Genomic DNA, 22640 nt, shown 5'->3' with positions numbered 1-22640 from the left:
AGGAGCTGGAAATACTCAGCATCCAAGGACCAAGTGGAAGTTTCCCCAGCCCTAAGAAGGCCAGGTTTGCATTGGAAAATCACTTACAGGTATTTCTATCATTGAATTTTCAATTTTATAGACAAGGTGATTCTTTTTTCAAAATTGTGTGTCCTTTATGTTTTTGTTTTAAAAGTATTTAGTGTTTAGAGTGTGGGAAGAAGTTTTTTAAAATTTGTTTTGATTCATTGGTTTTACAATTCTTCACCTAGAAGCGTAATTTAGTAATTTCATCTCCACATGTACTCTTCATTCCTCTAACAGCAGGCTATTTTTAAATAATAAAACCGTAATACAAATGCAAGTTGTATCTTTAAAAATTCTGAAATCCACTGGCACCATCAATGGCCCTTAATTGGCTTCCTCCTTCCCTTCTGATCACTTCCCCATTTAGCCCCATCCATCTATCCCAATCACTTTCCAATCCACTTGACTGGCAAGCTACATGGAAAAGTCTAGCAGGTATCTTCAGTATACCAGTCTCAAGTAAATGAGGCTTGTGATTGAATAGTGAGCCAAGGGCCTACCTGCTCCAGCACATGGATCATTCAAACTATTTTCTACTCCTTTTTCTCAAATATTGAGAGCATCCGTGTACCTGCTTTTGCTGGACCCCTACATCACCTGCTGCCTCTACTCCCAACTCCCTCTTCCCAATCATTTGCAATGCTGCATTGTTTACAGGGCTGAGTTCATCCAAGTCAAAGTCATAAATTATGAATGGCCATTCAGTAAGAGCACTTCAGCTGCTATCCAAACTCCTAACATGTCCTTCTAGCAGGTTAAACTCTTTGTCAGCACAAATTAATAAAACCTACCCCACAAGAACAAAAACTGGGAGCCCTTTAAGCACATCAAAACTGGCTGATCAAACATTTCATGAGCAAAGTCCTTTCAGTGAAAAATGGCTTATGAAGTTTTCATAGTGCACATATGGTTTCTATCATATAACACCTGAGGAAGTAATTTACTGTAAACATTATAAGGATCAGAGAGGAATGGAGCAAAGCAGCGTTCCTTAAAGGGACTGCATCTTCATTATAGTAATTTTATGGTCATTTATTTTTCTTTGGGGACAAAGAAGAGCAACAATAATAGCCTGTGTACTATTTTGGGGAGCATTAGTGTATAGTGATAATGTTGTTGGACTAGTAATCCAGAAGCCTGCACTAGTAATTATTAATACATTATAATAAACTTGAGTTCAAGTCCCACTGTGGCAGTCTTTGAGAATTCTAATTCATCTTTTTAAATCTGAAAATAAATATCTGGCATTGTAAAGAAACCATGAAGCTGTTGGACTGACAAAATCTCAGGTGGTTTTCTAATATCCTTCAAGGAAGGAAACGTACTTTCCTTCCCTGGTCTGCCCTCTATAACTCTAGCTGCACATTAATGTGGTTGACTCTTAATTTCTCTCTGAAGTGGATTAGAAAACAATTCCTTACCCAAGAGCTCAAGGAGGAGGTTCACAACCCATTTTCTGGAGGGAGGCAATGGCATAATGGTATTGTTGCTGGGCTATTAACCCAAAGACCTGGGGTAATGCTCTGAGGGCCTTGGTTTGAATCCCACCATGGCAAATGGTGGAATTTGAGTTCATTAAAAGTTTAATAATGACCATGAAACAATTGTCACAAAAACCCATCTGGTACACTAATGTCCTTTAGGGAAGGAAATCTGCTGTCCTTACCTGGTCTGGCCTACAAGTGACTCCAGACCCACAGCTATGTGGTTGACTCTTAAATTCTGTCTCAGCATTAGGGATGGGTAATAAATGCTGACCTGGCTAGCAACACCCACATCCCATGAACTAATATTTTAAAAAGCAATAAATCTGGCCTTACATTCCAAGAACGAATATAAAAAAAATAATTCTGGTCACAAAAACACCATACGCAAGTGAGTTGATGATGCACTTCATATCATTACATTGTGTGCAGGCAAATAATTACAAATCAGATTGCCAATTACTCCTTCACAAAGATGTCTTTTTTCACTTCACACTATTTTGATAATTAACAACTAAGTGTCATCTTAATGTTGCAAAGTGACAGCAGCCCTGGAAGAGTTTAATTTGAAAGTAGAATTCTGCTGCATTTTCAGAATATGTGAAATACCTTGAGATGGGGCAACATGGATGAAAAACACCCAACATTATAAAAATTGCTGTCAAATCTGATGCTTCATAATTTTGCTATTTGTGGAAATAATTTGATTCCTTAACCTGCCATGTGTGTTTAAAATTTCCAACGAGATTATCTGGATTTAAATTTAAAAACAAGGCCAACAGCATATCAGTCATGTTCTCTAGCACATTATTTTGTAGAAAATCCTTTTTAATGTAGGAGCGCTGATTTGAAATGTTATATAATCAGCTGTAGACTTTAGCCCTGAAATTCTGTCAAGATCCTGCCTTAACTGTGGAGAGGACTCGCTGACTCCAAAATTTTCCTCTATGTTTCAGGGAAAATTTCACTGGGTGTCCCTGTTCCTGCTCCTCAGTCAGGAATTGGCATACGGACTTCCACAAGGATATATGTAAGCCCAACAAGTGGGATCCAAATGGTCTGGATCCCTGAAGAATTAGCTCTTTTGCTCAGATGTATCTACAGTGGTGCTTCCACCCTTTTGACCCATTCACTTGAGGTCTCATCCCATTGACCTCACAAACACCAGTCGGGCCTGTGCTGGAAGGCACAATCAGGTATGATTCCAGCATTATCCAAGATTGCTACCCAAACTGTGGATGCTGGAAATCTGAAACAAAAACAGAAAATGCTGGAAAAACTCAGCAGATCTAACAGCATCTGTGGAGAGAAAAACAAGTTAACGTTTCGAGTCTGTATGACCCATATGGCTCTGATTCCACAGATTCATGACCCTTTGAGAAAAGTAATTCCTCCTCATCTCTGATTTAAATCTACCACCCCTTAGCCTAAAACTATGGCCTCTCATTCTAGAATGCCCCACAAGGGGAAACATCCGCTCCATGTCTACTTTGTCTATCCCCTTTAGCATCTTATATACCTCAATTAGATCTCCTCTCATCCTTCTAGACTCTAGTGAGTATAGGCCTAAACTGCTCAGTCTCTTCTCATAAGACAAGTCCCGCATCTCTGGAATCAATCTAGTGAACTTCCTCTGAACCGCCTCCAATGCAACCATATCCTTCCTCAAGTAAGGGGACCAAAACTGTGCACAATACTCCAGGTGCGGTCTTACCAATGCCTTGCACAGTTGCAACAACACTTCCCTATTTTTATACTCTATTCCTTTAGCAATAAGTGCCAAAATTCCATTTGCCTTCCTTATTACCTGCTGTACCTGCATACTAGCTTTCAGCGATTCATGCACAAGGACACCCAGATCCCTCTGCACTGAAGCATTCTGAAGTTTCTATCCATTTAAATAATAAGTCCCCTTTTTATCCTTCCGACAAAAATGGATAACCTCACACTTATCCACGTTAAACTCCATCTGCCAAATTTTGGCCCATTCATCTAACCTGTCCATATCCATTTGTAAATTTCTTATTTCTTCATTGCAATTTACTTTCCCACCTATTTTGGTGTCATCTGCAAATTTAGCTATAGTGCCTTCTATCCCTTAATCCAAGTCATTAATATAGATTGTAAATAGTTGGGGCCCAAGGACTGAACCCCGTGGCATCCCACTAGTTACAGCTTGCCATCCAGAAAAAAGAGCCATTTATCCTGACTCTCTGCTTTCTGTTGGTAAGCCAATCCTCTATCCAAGCTAATATATAACCCCTAACTCCGTGTGGTCTTATCTTGTGTATTAATCTTTTGTGTGGCATCTTATCAAAGGCCTTCTGGAAGTCCAGATGTACTACATCTACAGGATCCCCATTATCTACTTTGCTTGTCACGTCTTCAAAGAACTCCAGCAAATTAGTCAAACACGATTTACTCTTCATATAACCATGCTGACTCTGATGGATGGCATTTTGACTTTCCAAATGCCCCATTACTACTTCCTTAATAATGGATTCCAACAATTTCCCAATGACAGACATTAAACTAACTGGTCTATAGTTTCCTACTTTCTGCCTCCCCCCCTTTGGATAAGAGGGTGGTTTAGTTTTTAAATAGGAGCAATGGTCACTTATTACTCAACAGACAATAATAAATGTATTAATTGTATTGCGATTGCACCCTGTCTCATTTTTGGCTTTTTGTTGGTTGTATTTATTTTATTCCAGAGACTCAAATAATAATGCATGGAACTCGTGGATGTGTTTGTGACTAAGACAGAGACCATCTGACCACCTGATCAGCTGCCTCTGCTGTATCCCTTCCTTCTACTAGTGTCAAGAAGATATAATAATGTCTATAGTGTTATTGGAAATTATTTTAAAATAGAGTTTAATGGTGTCCATGTCTATGTGTGTGTGTCTTAATTAGATTAAAGCCAGCTGGTCTAGAGGCTTTAATGTATAGAAGAGAAGGAGGTTTGAAATGCTAGCTAGGTGAACCTGGGGGCAATTTGCATTTTTCTTTTAAACAAACTAATGTAGCTTGGATTCAAAGAGAGGGAGTGAAATATTACAGGTGAAGCTCAGAAACTGTGTTTGTTTATTTTTCCCAAGGATTACTAATAAAGTGGCTATAATGAAAGATTATTTTTAGAAGAAATTTTTCGAATTTAGAATTTATTATTAGAAGAGGTGAAGTTCAAAAGACATAGTGATACAATGAAAATTTGCATTCAAAGAGGAAAAGATGTATAAAGGAAGAGAAGGCTATTGATAAAAAGGAAAGGGATTCTAAGATCGAAAGCCTCCAGCCTGTAAGCCTCAAGCCGCTGTCTGTAAGGGCTCAGGGCTGAAGGAAACTTATTTGGAATGTGACTGCTCAGAATGTGCTTTGCCAGGAGTTTCTTTAAACCTATGGGGAGAATTTTCTCCCAGTTGGGCGGGCTGGTTGGGAGCGGGAACAGGCGGGCACTGAGCTGGACATGGGCAGTCCAATTAAGGCCCACCCAGCGTGACGCAGGCCAGTAGCACTCAGCGCTACCTGTTCGGGTTGGGGGAAGAGGGAGAGTTAGAGCCTGTGCTCTTTCACGCATGTGCAGAAATCTCCGAGACACAGAGCTGCCTCAGGAAGATGAAGTACGTATTGAGATTTTTCAATAAAGAAACAAAAAAATTATTTACACGTGTCCCCTCATGTGACAGTGTCACTTGAGCTGGGACATGTTTATGAAATGCGAAAAAATTATTTATTTATTTATAAAACTTTCTGGAAACCTCATCCCACCCTGGATGAGGTTTCCTGAAAAATGTGAAGGCCGCTTGGGCTCTTCGCCTGCCTGCCAACTTTAAGGTTGGACAGACAGCATTGATGATTACATTAATTGGTTTCTTAATGGCTTTAATAGGCCTTTGGCAGTTTGGCAGCCGCTTCCTGCACGCGCCTGCCGAATGAAAGATCCGAATGACGCACTGGAAACCATCCAGCTTTGCCCCTGTTTCAGGTCATTTGATGCTGAAACCTCATTCATGCCTTTGTTACCTCTAGATTTCACTATTCCTAAGTAATCCTGGATGATCTTCCACATTCTACAGAATCACAGAACTTTAATGGCATAGAAGGAGGCCATTCAGCCTATTGTATCTGCAAATGAACATTATGACCTAGTGCCATTGCCCTGCTTTTTCCCTGTACCCCTGCACATTGATTGTATTCAAATAATCATCTAATGCCCTCTTGAATGCCTCGATTGAACCTGCATCCACCAAACTCCCAGGCAGTGCATTCCAGACCTGAACAACTCGTGTGAAAATGTTTTTGTGAAGAAGTGTGAAAAAGCACAGTAGGTCTGTTGCTTCACAGTTATTTGGTAAGGAGCACTGGAGACGCTAGTTTGGTAACACAAGTGGGGAGATTTTGTACTCAGATCTACTAATCTAAATATCTGCTGCAATTCATGACACTGACAGAAGTATACGTGTTAAGGATCTGGGGTTGAATTTTGTTTGGACCCAGATTCGGGGCTGCACAGACAACAGCAACCGGGAGACCCAAGGCCTGCACAAAACTGGATCCCTGGTTTCATAAACATTTTTAACGTGAGGTGCCAGTGACAGTCTTACCTCCACAGACAGCTCGGACTTTTGCAGAGGATGCATGATGAATGTTGGGGCCCACTCAGTACTGGGGACCTAAATCTGGCATTTGGTCCTTTACATATGTAAGGGGCTCCAGCCTGGCAGATGCCATCCTCACTTCAAGGGACTGATGATGACAAATCAGTTTTAGGCAGCCAGCAGTGAATGTGACCCAACCAAATTTCAGGTCAGATGTTGTACACGAGTCCTGCAACACAAGATATTGGTCCAAAAACTGGGCCTCATTGTAGCTTTACCTCCATAAAGAAGCTCAATTTCTACCCCTATCTCTTTCACTAAACCTTATTTATTTAGCAAAGTGGTACATAAAGAAAAATGTCATTAGTTTCTTCAGTAGAACTTATTCAAGCTTCTTCTTCAAGATAAATATATTTCAAATTCAGTTTTGTGGTAGTAGATTGGCCATAGAAAGAACTTAATTTCAGTGTATGCTGTTCATTTGAATTGAGGAATGCTGCATTTTATCTAACCTTTGCATCATCCGGTGCTGTTTGCTCTGCTGAGTTTTTGGCTTATTGCCCATGCCCATAGCTGCTAAACTTGATGGAGAACAACCAGACATTGCCATCCATAAACTTGAGGTTATCCAAAACTCTGCTGCTCATCTCTTAACTCACCTATAACCCCAGTGCTTGCTGACCTACATTGACTACTGGTGAAATAATGTCTTGATTTTAAGATTCTCATCCTTATTTTCAACTCCCTCCATGGCCTCGCCCCTCCCTATTTCTGTAATCTCCTCTAGGCCCACAACCCTCAGATATCTGTACTCATCTAATTCTGGCCTCTTGAGTATCATCAATTTTAATTGCTCCACCGTATTTGGTCACACCTTCAGTTGCATTGCACCCAATGTCTGTAATTCTTTCCCTACAGCTCTTTGTTTATCTTTCCTCTTGCTTCATCTTTTAAGACACCCATTAAAATCTACCTCTTTGACAAAGCCTGACCTAACACCTCCTTATGTGGCTTGGTATCATACTTTGTTTAATAATGCTCCTCTGAAGAACTTTGGGATGTTTTATTACATCAAAGGCGCTATATAAATACATAGTTATTTTTATTGTTGTTATTGTTGCTGAGACAACAATAATTCATCAGGATCTTTTCATTGAGCTATGTGATACAGAAACTGTAAATGTTAATGTTTGTTATTCAGCTTTGTTGTACTGCCATTTAATTTTAGGAAAATCTTTCTGGTTTTGCTGGAGTCAGTTGTTTTCCCAGTGGAGGCAGAAACAGCTTGAAATGTCCAAGATCTCGTTATGCTCAATTTGGATTGGTTACATTTAAAAAAAACATGTAAGCCAGATAAGCCAATGATCTTGGTGAAAATAGTCTCTTACTTATTCCTTATTTGTCAATCAAAGGAAGTCTGGAATGACGTAAATAAAAAAAAGGCTTTTAAGTGCACTGTGGCTCTGATTAGACTCACAAGATTGCACATTAGTCTGTGACGAGAGAGAGGAAGAGAGAGCAAGACAAAAGTGTGTGCTTGTTACAACAGCTAGAGATGGCTAGTAGCAAGAGCTTGATTTATCCTCTTTTTGTGGTTTTATTTCATTTGACAACAATCTTCTGCCAAACCCACGGGCAAGAACAATATAAGGTATCATGGACAGAAGAAAAGGTAGGTTTTTAGATTATAGACTGGGGTCTCATTGTGGTGCAAATGTGGAGGTAGAGGTTGTAGTTTTACATTTTAAAATGGAGAAAAGCAGAGGAGTTTTAAGCTGAGCTTCTATCTCCCTGGGGCCTGTTATTAGAAGGTCACAAGGCATAACTTCACTAAAATAATCATCCACCATATTTTAGGAAGGAAAGGGAAGGGGTGTTTTGAATAATGCCCATTCATCCTGCCTTCTTTTTCTGTCAGCAATCTGACATTATATGCGAGATTGAAACTAGTATAAACCCCCCCTATTTTAACTTGGAGTGTGATTGTGACTGTGGGGTTGAGGCAGATGTGAAGCTCTGGACATTTTAATCCCTGGCCTCATGTTACAGCAAGGACTCCCACTTGAACCAGAGGGAATCATGACTTGGCTAGCAGATGGGAGTAGGACAGCGGCGATAAGATGGAGCGACAGCCAGGGATCAAAGTGGGCAGCACAAGGGAAGTGGCAAGGGGAGGAAGACAGAAGGCCTGGGCAATAGAGAACTAAGTTTTCATTCAGTGGTCTGGAGGAGCACTCCTGCTTCTCCTGGTCTACAAAGAAATCTCAAATAATTGAAGATTCAAATTTACCTCAGCCCCTAATGGCTGTGATTCTGCTAGGTTTCACTGACAGGTCTGGGATTGTGTCCTACTTACCTGATACTGATTAAAAATGGCATCAGGGTCTGACTGATGTAATTGATTCACAACTTTTAAATATTAATAATACTCTCAGCTGCCTGCAGCAAGCTGCCCAAAGCTGCTAAAATTCTGGTAAACTGGAGGCAGAAATAAACACATCAGGAACATGCTTTCTTTGTAACATCATCCCCCTCTTCTTTTAATCTAATAGTCATAGAGTCATAGAGGTCTACAGCACAGAAAAAGGCCCTTTGGCCCATCGAGTCTGCACCGGTCAAACAAGTACCTAACTATTTTAATCCCATTTTCCAGCACTAGGCCCATAGCCTTGTATGCCATGGCATCGCAAGTGCACATCCAAATACTTCTTAACTGTTATGAGGGTTTCTGCCTCTACCATCCTTTCAGGCAGTGAGCTCCAGATTCCCACTGCCCTCTGGGTGAAAAAATTCTTCCTCACATCCCCTCTAAACCTGTCCTCACCTTCCTGAATGAGCCATGATGGGTCTTTGTTGCTGATTTTTTTTTGATGAAATGTATTTTTGTTGAACATTTTAAATTGCTTCTTTAAATGTTTCCGACTGTTTATTTACTGCCACACCTTTTAGTCTATTTACCCCATCAACCTTGGCTAGTTCTCCTCTCAAGTATAAGTAATTGGCTTTGTTTAAACTGAAGATTTTTATTTGGGACTGGAGAATGTCACTTTCAAACTTAACATGGAATTCAATTGCATCATGATATATATTCTTTGGGATGTTTACAAAGAATTTACTTTTGAGTAACTAAGGCATTGTTTAAGTTATTTTGCTCAAATTCTTAATAAATATAGGGATTGAAAGAATGAAATTTGAGATGAAATTGTTTGACTTCTTGCCAAGGGGAATTATGCTTTTTTACATTCACCTAGGGTACTGGATAATTTCCAAGAATGCCACATTTCTCAGTAATTTCCATATTTTGCTGAACCCTTAAGGCTATGTGGGCAGCATATTTTCTCATTCAATCCAGTTGCTGCTATGATGAAAATGTTTGTGCATACCTGAACCATTATAATTGTCACTGTGGCTTATTCTGAATGTAGAGAATATTACCTGTAATTTGTTGTGGTAAGGCATTAAAAACAGTGACCGCCATTAGTTAGACTTGCCCTTGCATGTATCATTTTTAAAGTTTTCGCTTGGCAAGTTGCTAAAAGTGGGAGCTGATATCACAGCAAGGAAAACAGGGCATCTGGAATCTGAGTGAATGGGCAAAGCAACTGCTTATCTCTTTAACCAATCAGACTGAAGGATTGTGAAATTGACAGCAAGCATAGAAAAGGAATTATAAGTTATGATGGGTGAATTCACTGTAAAATCAGGTACAGAAAGAAAAAAAGGAAAAAAAAGAAAAAAAAGAGATTGGATTAAGAAAGAGAAAATAGAACAGAAAGGAAAAGTTAAACAAAAAGTATTTTAAAATCTTCAACAATTAAAACAAAAGAGCATTAATTGTCCTAGTACAAGCAGACAAACAGGGGAAGTTTAGCAACAAGTTCCTTCATGACTTCCTAAAGAAGTAGTCTTTATTGTGCTATACTTCTGTGTAAGGCTTCTACAGCCAGGATTTTACATTGGTTAGGCAGGCTTGGCGGGAGTGGGCAGGTGCAGTTGGGAAACTGACTGCGGCGCACGCCTACCAAACGAAATATCGCGAGACAGCATGATGACATTGGGATGCACACCCAACATTATCCCGCGTCATTTTACGTTCTGGAGTGTCAGGGCTGCCCCCACACGCCAAATGTAAAATTCTGCCCTACGTATGCAGGCACTCACTATCAGAAACAAAACAGCCTTATTTCATCCCAGTGTGAGTCATATATTTTGAATGGATGTCAGCATCAGCAATTATATCCTGCTGGGATCATCAGGATACTATTTCCAACAGTCATTAGTATTGTTTTGTTGGTTTCTGCTCTAACCAATAGTAATGCTATGAGGAGTGCTATGATTAAGCTAATTCCTTTTATATTGTAGAATATCACTGCTTGAAGCTTTTGTGTAATACGTTGGGGCTCTGAAATCAGGCCTGTTCACATCATGCAGTGAATTTCCACGCACCTGTTGCGTACATTTGGTTTAAAGTTGTGACTGAAAATTTCATTTTCTGGCTGCAAAATCTCCCGCTGAGCCTTAGGAAGCTTCTTTGTAGGCCTAGAGTTTGAAAAGCACATGCTGTCATCCACATGTGGACAGGTGATGAAGGGGTTGTAAGCTTAGTCTGGCTACGTTGTTGCCAGTAATTTGTCACCAGTAGTACTACTGCCTCCAGAGCAGTTAATTTTCTTTCAAGTAACTTCCTGTCCATTTAGCTTTCTTTACTTTACAGCAGTACTTCCAAAATTAGGATATGGCAGGATCCTTGTAAGTGTGAAGAAGCCATAAAATAACCAGTTCTTGTAGAGGAATTTAAATGGAATCATGGTTTATGATAATATAAGAACAAACCAAAACTAAATATCAGATTTGTTACTCCCTTGCTGATACTGCTATTCTTTATGTTTTTGAAACGATATTTATAATTTCCTCAAGTCACTTACAACTGCCCTCTTGACAATTATTGGGTTGATTTTTCTGTAGTAATATGCAAAGTGTGTATTGTGCAGTATTCTGCCTTTTGATTCTACTGATAATTTTAGCAGAGCTTACTGTTTAGCAGTTAATTTAAGAGAACTACTTTTGTCTCTACCAACTGCTTACACTTAGATTCTTGGCAATTTTTAAAATGGTTTCGAAATGTTCATAGTCCTGAGACTCCTATTAAATGATGTAAACTGGTGAGGCTGGCATAAATTTTAAATTTTCGTATTCTCTCAATGACTTTAAATCACCAGCTGCTCCATAAGCCTAAGTACCTGACTGCAACCGATACCCGGAATGTTACATCACTGACCAACATTTCTCTGATGTGGTATAATGATTTGAGACCAATGCTTAGGGAGAGATATCCAGGCTCTGCTGGAAATGTAGCTGTGCGCCAGGTGAGTACAGATAATCCATTCAAGTTTCATCTATCTTCGAAACTTAGTTTTGCTTGCATCAAGTTGGCTTGTGTTCCCTTGAGTATGGAGAGTGAAAGGTGATCTGATTTGAGGTGTTTAAAATGTTAAGCTATTTCCTCTGCTGGGAATGATCATAAACTTAGAGCCTGGCCATTAGGAGGGAAATTAGGAAGCAATTTTTCACACAAAGACTAGTTGAAACCTGGAACTCTCACACTCAAAAAGTTCTGGATGCTGGAGCAATTGGCGGTTTCAGGACTGAAATTGATATTTTTTTTCAGATAAGGGTACCAAGGGAATGGAGCTAAGGTATATACAAACATATGAATTAGGAGCTGGGGTAGGCCACTTGGCTGATCTGATTTTAATCTCATTTTCCTGCCGATCCCCGAAAACCTTTCACCCTCTTGCTTATCAAGAATCCAGCTACCTCTGACTTAAGGATGTCCACATCTACAAGGCACAAGTCCGGAGTGTGAAGGAATACTTCATTTGCCTGGATAAGTGCAGCTCCAAGATCATTTGGAACTATATTGCCATTCCTTCACTGTTGCTGGATTAAAATTCTCAAACTCCCTTCCTAATAGTATCATAGGTGAACCTGTACCAAATGGACTGCAGCAGTTCAAGAAGGTAGCTCGTGATTACCTTCTGAAGTGCAATTAGAATGAGAAATTAATGCTGGTTATGCCAGATCACAGAATCACACAGTGCAGAAGAGGCCCTTCGGCCCATGGAGTCTGCACCGACGCGTGAGAAACACCTGACCTACCTACCTAATCCCATTTACCAGCACTTGGCCCATAGCCTTGAATGTTATGACATGCCAAGTGCTCATCCAGGTACTTTTTAAAGGATATGAGGCAACCCACCTCCACCACCCTCCCAGGCAGCGCATTCCAGACCGTCACCACCCTCTGGGTAAAAAAGTTTTTCCTCACATCCCCCCCTAAACCTCCTGCCCCTCACCTTGAACTTGTGTCCTCTCATGACTGACCCTTCAACTAAGGGGAACAGCTGCTACCTATCTACCCTGTCCATGTCCCTCATAATCTTGTACACCTCGATCAGGTTGCCCCTCAGTCTTCTCTGTTCCAATGAAAACAACCCAAGTCTATCCAACCTCTCTTCATAACTTAAATGTTTCATCCCAGGCAACATCTTGGTGAATCTCCTCTGCACCCCCTCCAGTGCAATCATATCCTTCCTATAATATGGCGACCAGAACTGCACACAGTACTCCAGCTGTGGCCTCAGCAAGGTTTTATACGACTCCAACATGACCTCCCTACTTTTGTAATCTATGCCTCAATTGATAAAAGCAAGTGTCCCATGTGCCTTTTTCACCACCCCACTAACATGCCCCTCCGCCCTCAGAGATCTATGGACACACATGCCAAGGTCCCTTTGTTCCTCAGAACTTCCTAGTGTCATGCCGTTCATTGAATAATTCCTTGTCAAATTACTCTTTCCAAAGTGTATCACCTCACACTTTTCAGGGTTAAATTCCATCTGCCACTTATCTGCCCATTTGACCATCCCGTCTACATCTTCCTGTTGCCCAAGACACTCAACCTCACTATTAACCACCCGGCCAATCTTTGTGTCATCCGCAAACTTACTAATCCTACCCCCCACATAGTCATCTATACCGTTTATATAAATGACAAATAATAGGGGACTCAGCACAGATCCCTGTGGTACGCCACTGGACACGGGCTTCCAGTCACTAAAGCAGCCTTCTGACATCACCCTCTGTCTCCTACAACTAAGCCAATTTTGAATCCACCTTATCAAATTACCCTGTATTCATGTGCATTTGCCTTCTTTATAAGCCTCCCATGTGGGACCATGTCAAAGGCTTTGCTGAAATCCATGTAAACTACATCAACTGCACTACCCTCCTCTACATACCTGATCACCTCCTCAAAAAATTCAATCAAATTTGTTAGGCATGACCTCCCTCTGTCAAAGCCATGCTGACTATCCCTGATCAAATCTTGCCTCTCCAAGTGGAGATAGATTCTTTTCTTCAGAATTTTCTCCAATAGTTTCCCTGCCACTGACGTGAGACTCACTGGTCAGTAGTTCCCTGGCTTATCTCTACAACCCTTCTTAAATAGCGGAACCACATTAGCTGTTCTCCAGTCCTCTGGCACCTCCCTCGTGGCCAGAGAGGAATTAAAAATTTGGGTCAGAGCCCCTGCAATCTCCTCCCTTGCCTTCCTCAGCAGCCTGGGACACAAATCATCCAGACCTGGAGTGTCCACTTTTAAACCTGCCAACACCTTCAATGCCTTGTCACTCCCTATATCAATTTGCTCGAGAACCTCACAGTCTCTCAGCCCGAGTTCAATACCTTCATCCTCATTCTCTTGGGTGAAGACGGATGTGAAGTATTTGTTCAACACTCTACTGGCTCCATCCATAGATTGCCCCATTGGTCCCTAATGGGCCCTACTCTTTCCCTGGTTATCCTCTTCCCATTGATATACTTATAGAATATCTTGGGGATTTTCCCTACTTTTACCAGTCAGAGCTTTCCCATATCCCCTCTTTGCTCTTCTAATTGCTTTCTTAAGCTCCACCCTGCACTTTCTGTACTCCACTAATGCCTCTGCTGATTTGCTCCCCTTGTACCTGCTAAAAGCCTCTCCTTTCCTTCTCATCGTATCATGAATATCTCTGGTCATCCATGGTTCTCTGGACTTGTTACTCCTTCCTATCACCCTAGAGGGAACATGTTGAGCCTGTACCCTCCCCATTTCCTTTTTGAATGCCCCCCGCTGCTCTTTCCCCACAAGTAGCTGTTCTCAGTCTACCTTGGCCAGATCCTGCCTTATTTTACTAAAATCCACTCTCCCCCAATCCAAAACATTTTTTTGCAACTTGTCTATTTCTTTGTCCGTAACAAACTTAAATTGTACCATGTTGTGGTCGCTATCACTAAAATGCTCCCCCACCTCCACCCTCAGCCACCTGTCCGGCTTCATTCCCCAGAATGCGCAGTCCCTTGCTGGACCCTCTACATATTGACCTAAAAAGTTCTCCTGTACACATTTCACGAAATCCACTCCATCCAAGTCCTTAGCAGTATGTCTATCCCAATTAATGCTGGGAAAGTTGAAATCACCTAATATAATTACCCTATTATTGTTTTTACACAACTCCGCAAATTGTGCACATATTTGCTCTTCAGTTTCCAGTTGACTATCTGGGGGTCTATCATAAACACCTAACAATGTGGCTGCCCCTTTTTTATTCCTAAGCTCTACCCACAAAGCTTCATTCGATGCCCCCTCCAAGATATCATCTCTCCTTACTGCAGTAACTGACTCCTTAACTAATAATGCAATGCCTCCTCCTCATTTACCCCCTCCTCTGTCTTGCCTGAAGATTCTATATCCTGGAATGTTGAATGATGCCTCCATCTCAAGAATGTATCTTAAAAAAATGTCTCACAGGCTATGAATTAAAATGAGAGCAGGTAACATTCCCCTGAGCCACTGCAAATGTCATTCTGAATTGCCTAGGGCAGCTAACAAAGGCATGTAAAGGGGTCAAATAAAAATTCCCCTTCAATTTTGTTTTCATTTTATCAGTCCCTTCTTTAGGCTGGAACCTCGATAAAGCTGAACGCAAGAATTCATGTCTGTTGGAACGAAACAGTCCAATAGAGCTTGCCCTGGACATTCACTATCCTACTTAGTGCCTCTATCAAGAAAGAAAGCCAAAAAAATGCCTTTTAACCTGCTACTTTTTAGCTTGTGTGAGGGTTAACCTTTGTTAATTTCTGTTTTCTCCATAGCACATTATAAGTCGGTTAGGTGAACTCCAGGCTGGCTGGGTAACTGAAGAGGACACTTTCCAGGATGCGATACCCTATGGAACAGTCACATTTTCAAATATCATCAGTACCCTAAATCCCTCAGCTAAACGAAGGCTGGTGCTGGCTTGTCACTATGACTCAAAATACTATAATGAATGGTGGTATAGTAGAGTATATGTGGGTGCCACTGATTCTGCTGTACCATGTGCCATGATGTTGGAGCTGGCTCGTGCACTGGACAATCTGCTTCTTCAGATGAAGGTACTTCTTAATATATGGTACATAAATAATTAACCTGGTATAGTATCACATAAAATTATCAGTTATTTAACATTTTACATATGTATTAAGCCATTTATATCAAGAGGTTGTTAAGACGTTAATTCAAACACGAATGTATGTTATAGTTTAACATTTTAAGAAAATTCTCATTTTGTCCCATTTAAATCAAAATAATTAACTTTTTTTCTACATTTTAACAAATTTTCTGGTGTCAGGTGTTCACTTGATGATATAGTGACATTTCAGGCTTTACTCAGGTATTGCTTGGCAGAAACTTGTGCTCAAGCCACCTGTCCGGCTTCATTCCCCAGGATGCGCTTCTGCCCACTGGGGTCCTTGATCCCATGGGAAGGCCCACCACTGGCCTGCCAGGTGCCTGAGTGGCACAGGATGCAGTGGACCTTCCTGAAAGGAGGCGATGTGGGGGTCTTGCCAGCTCTGCAGCTGGTGGCCGAGACCCTCATTGCCTGCACAAGATTCTGCCCGTGAAGTCTGACAGAAGCTGAGGAAGGACTCGTTGCTGATGAAACCAATTCAGATATTTAGGAGGAGGGGATTTCAAATGGATTTGCTCTTCCTGTGGTGCTCCTCAGATGTGTTTTGTGGCATTTGCATTCATACAGCCTGTTAACATCACAGCCTGCCAAGACAAGATTATGATTGGGTATATTAGTGCCCATAGTTAATAAAAAATATTGATACCTGTAGTAATGTATCATCTGTCATAAAAGAATATGCTGTAATTTTAACCAGATATTAATCATTTGCAAAAACTACGCACTGATGCCTTTGACAATAGCAAATATATGATAAACAAACCTAAATAATTGAACTAAAACCAGAATGATTAACTGATTTACTTTATGAGGGAAATTTTTGGACAAATCTGCAAGGATAAGAGTATTGTAGAATCTGCATGGCTCAGTGGTAGTATTTTTGCCTCTCAGAGATTGTGGGGTTTGTGCATTTTGGGGCTTCAGCAAATAATTTTGGCTAACGCTTCGGTGTTGCGCTACTGGAGTTGCTATCTTTCAGATGAGATGTTAAATTATGGCCCTCTGTGTCATCTCAAAAAGATGTAGATGATACCATTATGCTATTTGAAGTGGAGTTCTCCTGCTATCACCGCCAACAGTAATTCTTCAATGAGCACCACTAAAACAGTTTATCTGGTTATTTATCCTATTGCAATTATGGGATCTTGTTTTGCACAAAATTGACATTTGCTGTACAACATGCATGCAGCAAGATCCGGACAAACTTCAGACCTGTGATGGTATGTAGCAAGAACCATTGCACTACACCAGGTAATAACTATCTCCAACAAGAGAATATTGCCATTACTGAGTTCCCCACTATTGACATCATGGGGTTTACCATTGTCCAAAAACTCAACTGGAACAACCACATAAATGCTGAATTACCGTGGCATTACAAGCTGGATATTCTACAGTTTATAGCTCACCTCCTGACTCCTTGAAGCCTCAATCCACCATCTAGAAGATACAATTTAGAAATGCAATGGAATGCAAACCACTTCCCTGGAGAGATTTCACTGTAATGGCATTCAAGAAGCACACCACCAACCAGAACAAAGCAGTTTGCTTGATTGGAAATCCTTGTACATTTAAAATAATTATTCCCTCTACTACTCGCATACTGCAGCTGCAATATGTGCTATATACCAGAACAAAGCAGTTCGCTTGATTGGAAATCCTTGTACATTTAAAATAATTATTCCCTCTACCAATTGCGTACTGCGGCTGCAGAATACAGGATGCACCACAGCAAGTCACCAAGGTTCTTCAGCAGCACCTCTAAAACCTGCAATCTCCACTACCTAGGTATTAGGTGCATGTGAGCACCATTATATTCAACTACAAGTCATGCACCATCCTAACTTAGATATGTATGGCCTTTCCTTCATTGTCAATGCTTTTTTTCTTTCTTGGAATGTGGGCTTTGCAGGGAAGGATTAACATTTGTTGCCCATCTCTAATTGCCCTTGAACTGAATGGCTTGGTAGGTCATTTTAGAGGGCACTTAAGAGTCAACCACATTGCCGCGGGTTTGGATTTCCTTCTCTAAAGGGCACAAGTGAACCAGATGGATTATTACAACAAGTGAAGATAGTTTCATCTTTATTATTAATGAGACTAGCTTTATATTCCAGATTTTATTTATTGAGTTCAAATTCTACCAGCTGCCATGGCTCCCAGAGCATTAGCCTGAGTCTCTGGATTACTAGTCCAGTGATGTTACCATTATGTCACTGTCTCCCGCAAGATATAGGAACTCCCTTCCGGACAACAGTGTGTGAGTATCTTCACTGCGTGGACTGCAGCAGTTCAAGGAAATGGTTACCATCACCTCCTTAATGCAGGGAAGTGAGTCAAAGAAAAAAACTTGAAAATGGGTGAGCTCTGCAAGGGAGTGAAGTAACCAATTGGGAGGATGTAGGTGGGGGACAACCCCTCCCACAGTGTGGAGACTTTTTAAAATATTTGCTTTGAGATGGAATGGGATTTTCTGGTGCATTATTTCAGCAGCATTTGAAGAAATAACCTGGTATTTCTGAAGACAAATATAACTCCTGAGATTAATCATATAATACATAAGTATATCATTACCACTTATTGGAAAAAAAGAACCACAAAGTCAAAACAAAACCCTTCAAACTGACCAAATTCCTGTACAATCATTTGTGTCTCATGTACTGTCCATACACAATACTTTAAACCCCTTCCCTTTTCAGCTAATTTAAACATATGTCCACCATAAAGTTTTTTACTTGATGTGATGGGATGAGCTTGTTGCACACTGTAATAACAGAGAAACAGAAATCCGGTAAAAAAAACAGAAAAATCACATCCCTGTTGATGACAAAAAATACTGGCCTTTCCAGAAATGCCTATATCCTATAATTATTTTTTAAAAACTAAATAGAGCTACCTGCAGATAAATTGAAAGACCACAAAAGACAGGCTTTTCCAGTTTCGTGAGAAACGAATGAACATACACCAGATGAATAGAAAAATGACCAAATAAATTTGAAATTAATCAGTACCATGGATAGGTGATGCAATAAGAAATTAGGCAGAATTGCCTGAAGTACTTCAAGGCCAGTGGTATTTAATTTGTTCAGTAAATAGCCGCCATACAGCTAGCATAATGAATAAAGTTATTTAGGGTATGGTTCTAATAACGCCAAGGCCTGAGCAAATGTATTATCATCTTACTATGTCAAAACAACTGGGGAGAAAAATACTTCTCCTAGGAAACTCGCCCAACAGCAGTTGATTTATTGGTCATATTGTCCACAGTTTAAATTGGTAATATCATGAAAATAGTGATTCATGTATATAGGCTCATATTAAAATAGCACCTGTAACAGTACATTCCAAAGTATTATGATTTTGAGACTAGCCAAAATTGGTGTTATTTTTTCTAAATGTGATTTGCAAACATTTTCTATGTTCCAATATTTCATTGAGTTTTAATGTTTGAAAATGTCTCAGCAGAAATATCGCTTATTCATATCCTCAAGAGATTCAAATTTTAGTGCAGGTAAATTTTTATAGGCTCACATTTAAATTATTTCTCTTTCAACTAGGATAATAGTGACAGACCAGATCTTACCCTGCAGCTAATTTTTTTTGATGGAGAAGAAGCATTTCAATATTGGTCTGACATTGATTCACTATATGGCTCTCGACATTTGGCGCAGAAGATGGAGAGGGAGGCACATCCACCTGGTGCCACAGAAACCAACCAGCTGCATGGTATTGTAAGTACTGACCACTTGCAAGACAGGAAAAAAAATACAAGAAATAATTGTCCTCTTGACAGTTGAAGATGTATACCAATAAAAATTGAATAATAAGGCAGCTTTTCTCAATTACAGATTAAAGTAGTGTTCATAAAGGTTAAATTCAATAAATTTCTTTTTTCTCATGGATTAATGGCAATAGGAAACCTTGTTAACCATAGTTAAATCAGGCTGACTGAGATTTTCCAGTCAGCCTATGGTTTCCTGACATGACGGGGGCACATTAACTCCCTGGGTTGACAGGCTGGTGGAGTGGACCGGGGGTGGGGAGGTGCAGCTTGCCTGGGTGAGAGAGCAGCAAGGTTGCTCCATACTGGGAATATTCGTCATTCTCCCACACAATTCCGGTGTGACTGCAGGAGCAATTTTTTATTTACACTTTTAAAAAGGATAGAGAATGCATCTCCATTATGAAGTGCACTGTCAATTATTTACCCTCTCCTGCAGCCTGCTGCTCCTCTCAAGCTGGAGAGCTTTGAAAGCCCGCCTGCCACCCTTTATTGAGCAGGGAACCAGTCTCTATGCCATTAAGGGGGCACTTCTGTGAAAATCCCAGAGTGGCTGTTTCCCCTTGGATGTGAGTTTGGGACCCATATAGTCCTGATTGCTGTTTCCCACCCCCAAATGCAAAATTCAGCCCTATATGTGGAATATCGACAGCCGATAAAGGGGAAAAGACCATCTGGCCATTGAAGTGTTTACAAAATGACAAAAATATTTTAAAATATTATATCTCCTGATAGGCATGTCAACACACAAAGAGTCTTATTCTGTTGAAGACATGACTTCACTCATTGTGGAAGATGCAGGAACTGTAAAGTAAAACAAACACATTGGCTACATGACATAAGGGTTTCCTTTCTAAATTTTAAGATAAAACAACATTGGGAACGTATGGTTATTCAGCTGCCCTTCCTGACTATCTAAGAAAATTGAGAGTGATGCTATTCTAGTTAACTCTTGGGGGAGAATCTTCGGCTCGGCCCCCGCTCGCTGAGGTGTAAAATGATGCGGGGTGACATCGGGTGTGCGCCCCGAAGCCACCCCACGTCACTTAGATTTCCAGTTCGGCAGGTGTGCAGCCAAGTTGGCTGCACGCCCGCCAAACTGTCAAAGGCCTACTAAGGCCATTTAATTAACAACTAAAATTATTAACGGAGCTGCCCATCCAACCTTAAGGTTGGCAGGTAGGCGAAGAGCCCAGGCAGCCTTTGTATTTTTCATGGAACCTCATCCACGGGCGGGATGAGGTTTCATGAATGATTTAAAATTTTCTCAAAAATTCTTATTGAAATTAATGCACATGTCCCAGCTCATGGGACAGTTTCACATGGGGGGACATGTCATAAAATTTTTTTCAACACTTTATTGAACCGTTAAAACTTAAAATTAATCTCCGTGAGACACCTCTGTGCCTCAGGGAGATTTCTGCGCTCTTTAATTAAGCCCTAGTTACATTGTCAACATGCTGCTACTTTGTGGCTTTTAATAGATAATTATTACTATTTGTCTAGGCATTACCAGGTAAATCTATTGCAAAATTAGGCAATAACCATATTTCCCACAACAGAATTTTGGTTACTAATCCCTCTTAAAAACTTTAAAACAAAGCTAATTGTGTTGATTTTAGGAACCCAGCATTAATGTAATTTCATTTAAAGCTGCCTATCTTTGCTAAAAGTTGGGAAGTGGTATTCCACAAGGGCCAGTGTTGGGACCACTGTTGTTAAGTGTTTGTGTAAATAATTTGGGCTCAATAATGTATGTTTCATTTCAAAATTTATGGACAATACTTTGATTATGGGGACAATTAATACAGAGGAGGATTATGACAAAACACAGGAAAATGTAAATAAACTTGCAGAATTGGGAAGTTATTGGCAAATGAACTTCAAGATAGATAAGCATGAGGTTGTACCTTTTGGTGGGAAGAATAAGGAGACCACATACTCTTTGGAAAATAACTCTTTAAATGTGGTAGACATGCAAAGAGATTTAGGGTACAGATAAACAAATTATTAAAAATTACATTATTAAAATAGTGATACAGCTTAATAAGGCCATTATATAAAAACAAGGCACTGGGTTTCACTTCTAGACAGATAGAATTGGAAAGCAGAGAAATTATACAAATAAACAAGTTTCAAATGTTAGATTTTGGGCAGAATTTTGCCATCGGCGAGCAGGGGGCGGGGCCCGCTCACCAACGTGTAAAATGATGCGGGATGACGTTGGGCGGAACCCCCGACATCACCCCGCCCCATTTAAATTTTCAGGAAGGCGGGGGCACAGCAAAATCAACTGCGGGCCCGCCAACCTGTCAATGGCCAATTAAGGCCATTGACAGGATCATTTAACTAATTAAAGGACCTGCCCGTCCAACCTTAAGGTTGGCGGGCAGGCCAGCAGCCCCAGCGGCAAATAGAGAAAACATGAAACCTCATCCAGTGGTGGGATGAGGTTTCATGTAGGGATTTAAAAATTTTAATAAAGTTATTCTGTAAATTATGGACATGTCCCAACTCATGTGACATTGTCACATGAGGGTGACATATGTAAAGGATTTATTTTTTCTATTTTTAATATTTTTCAAAGCCCAGGCGATCTCCCTGAGGCTGCACTTAATGTCAGGGAGATGTGTGCTCTTTCACTTTTAGGGAATCCCCCCCCCGGCCTGCACAGGAAGCGCAGAGCACTTCCTGCCGGATGTCATGCTGGGAGGGCCTTAATTGTCCCGCCCACTTAAAATGGCTGTGTGGCCCGCTTTGCTGGTGGGAATCGGCTCCACGCCTGCTGGAGATTGGGTTGGGCCCACTCGCCCGACGGGCAGAAAATTCTGCCCTTTAGAAAAGATATTAATCTCAAACGAAAACAATTAATCAACTCCTAAACATTTTAGTGATGGAATTTATACCAGATGGGACCTCTTTCTTAATTCTACAAGATCTATTTGGTAATCACAGAGAATTGAAGTAATTAACCTGTTGATTTGCTAATGTACTAATTTGACAAAACTGCGTATGTTCTTTATAGGACCTATTTGTGTTATTGGATTTGATTGGTGCACCAGATCCAAGGATTCCAAGTTATTTTCCAAATACAGCTCGATGGCATAAAAGACTACAGCTAATAGGTAACAATTGATTAACTGAAATATTAGTT

The 22640-nt window shown here is 40.5% G+C and overlaps 1 protein-coding gene across 2 annotated transcripts in view; it reads left to right on the top strand.

The window, feature by feature from the left end:
* LOC121275030 (glutaminyl-peptide cyclotransferase-like) overlaps positions 1–22640 on the top strand; it is a 44193-nt gene that overhangs the window by 13493 nt on the left and 8060 nt on the right. The window contains exons 1-5 of one of the 2 annotated variants that reach the window (XM_041182424.1): positions 7569–7823; positions 11371–11517; positions 15347–15628; positions 19263–19436; positions 22512–22611. In XM_041182424.1, the coding sequence (XP_041038358.1) occupies positions 7707–7823; positions 11371–11517; positions 15347–15628; positions 19263–19436; positions 22512–22611 (820 nt within the window). In that variant the 5' untranslated portion in view covers positions 7569–7706. Of the gene's footprint in view, positions 1–7568; positions 7824–11370; positions 11518–15346; positions 15629–19262; positions 19437–22511; positions 22612–22640 lie in introns of those variants that run through there. The other variant, XM_041182431.1, reaches the window with a different exon arrangement.

The sequence above is a fragment of the Carcharodon carcharias genome, chromosome 2 (genome assembly GCF_017639515.1).
Source record: "Carcharodon carcharias isolate sCarCar2 chromosome 2, sCarCar2.pri, whole genome shotgun sequence".
NCBI lineage: Eukaryota > Metazoa > Chordata > Chondrichthyes > Lamniformes > Lamnidae > Carcharodon > Carcharodon carcharias.
The sequence above is the reverse complement of the archived record's forward strand: the minus strand, read 5'-3'. Positions and strand labels throughout refer to the sequence as shown.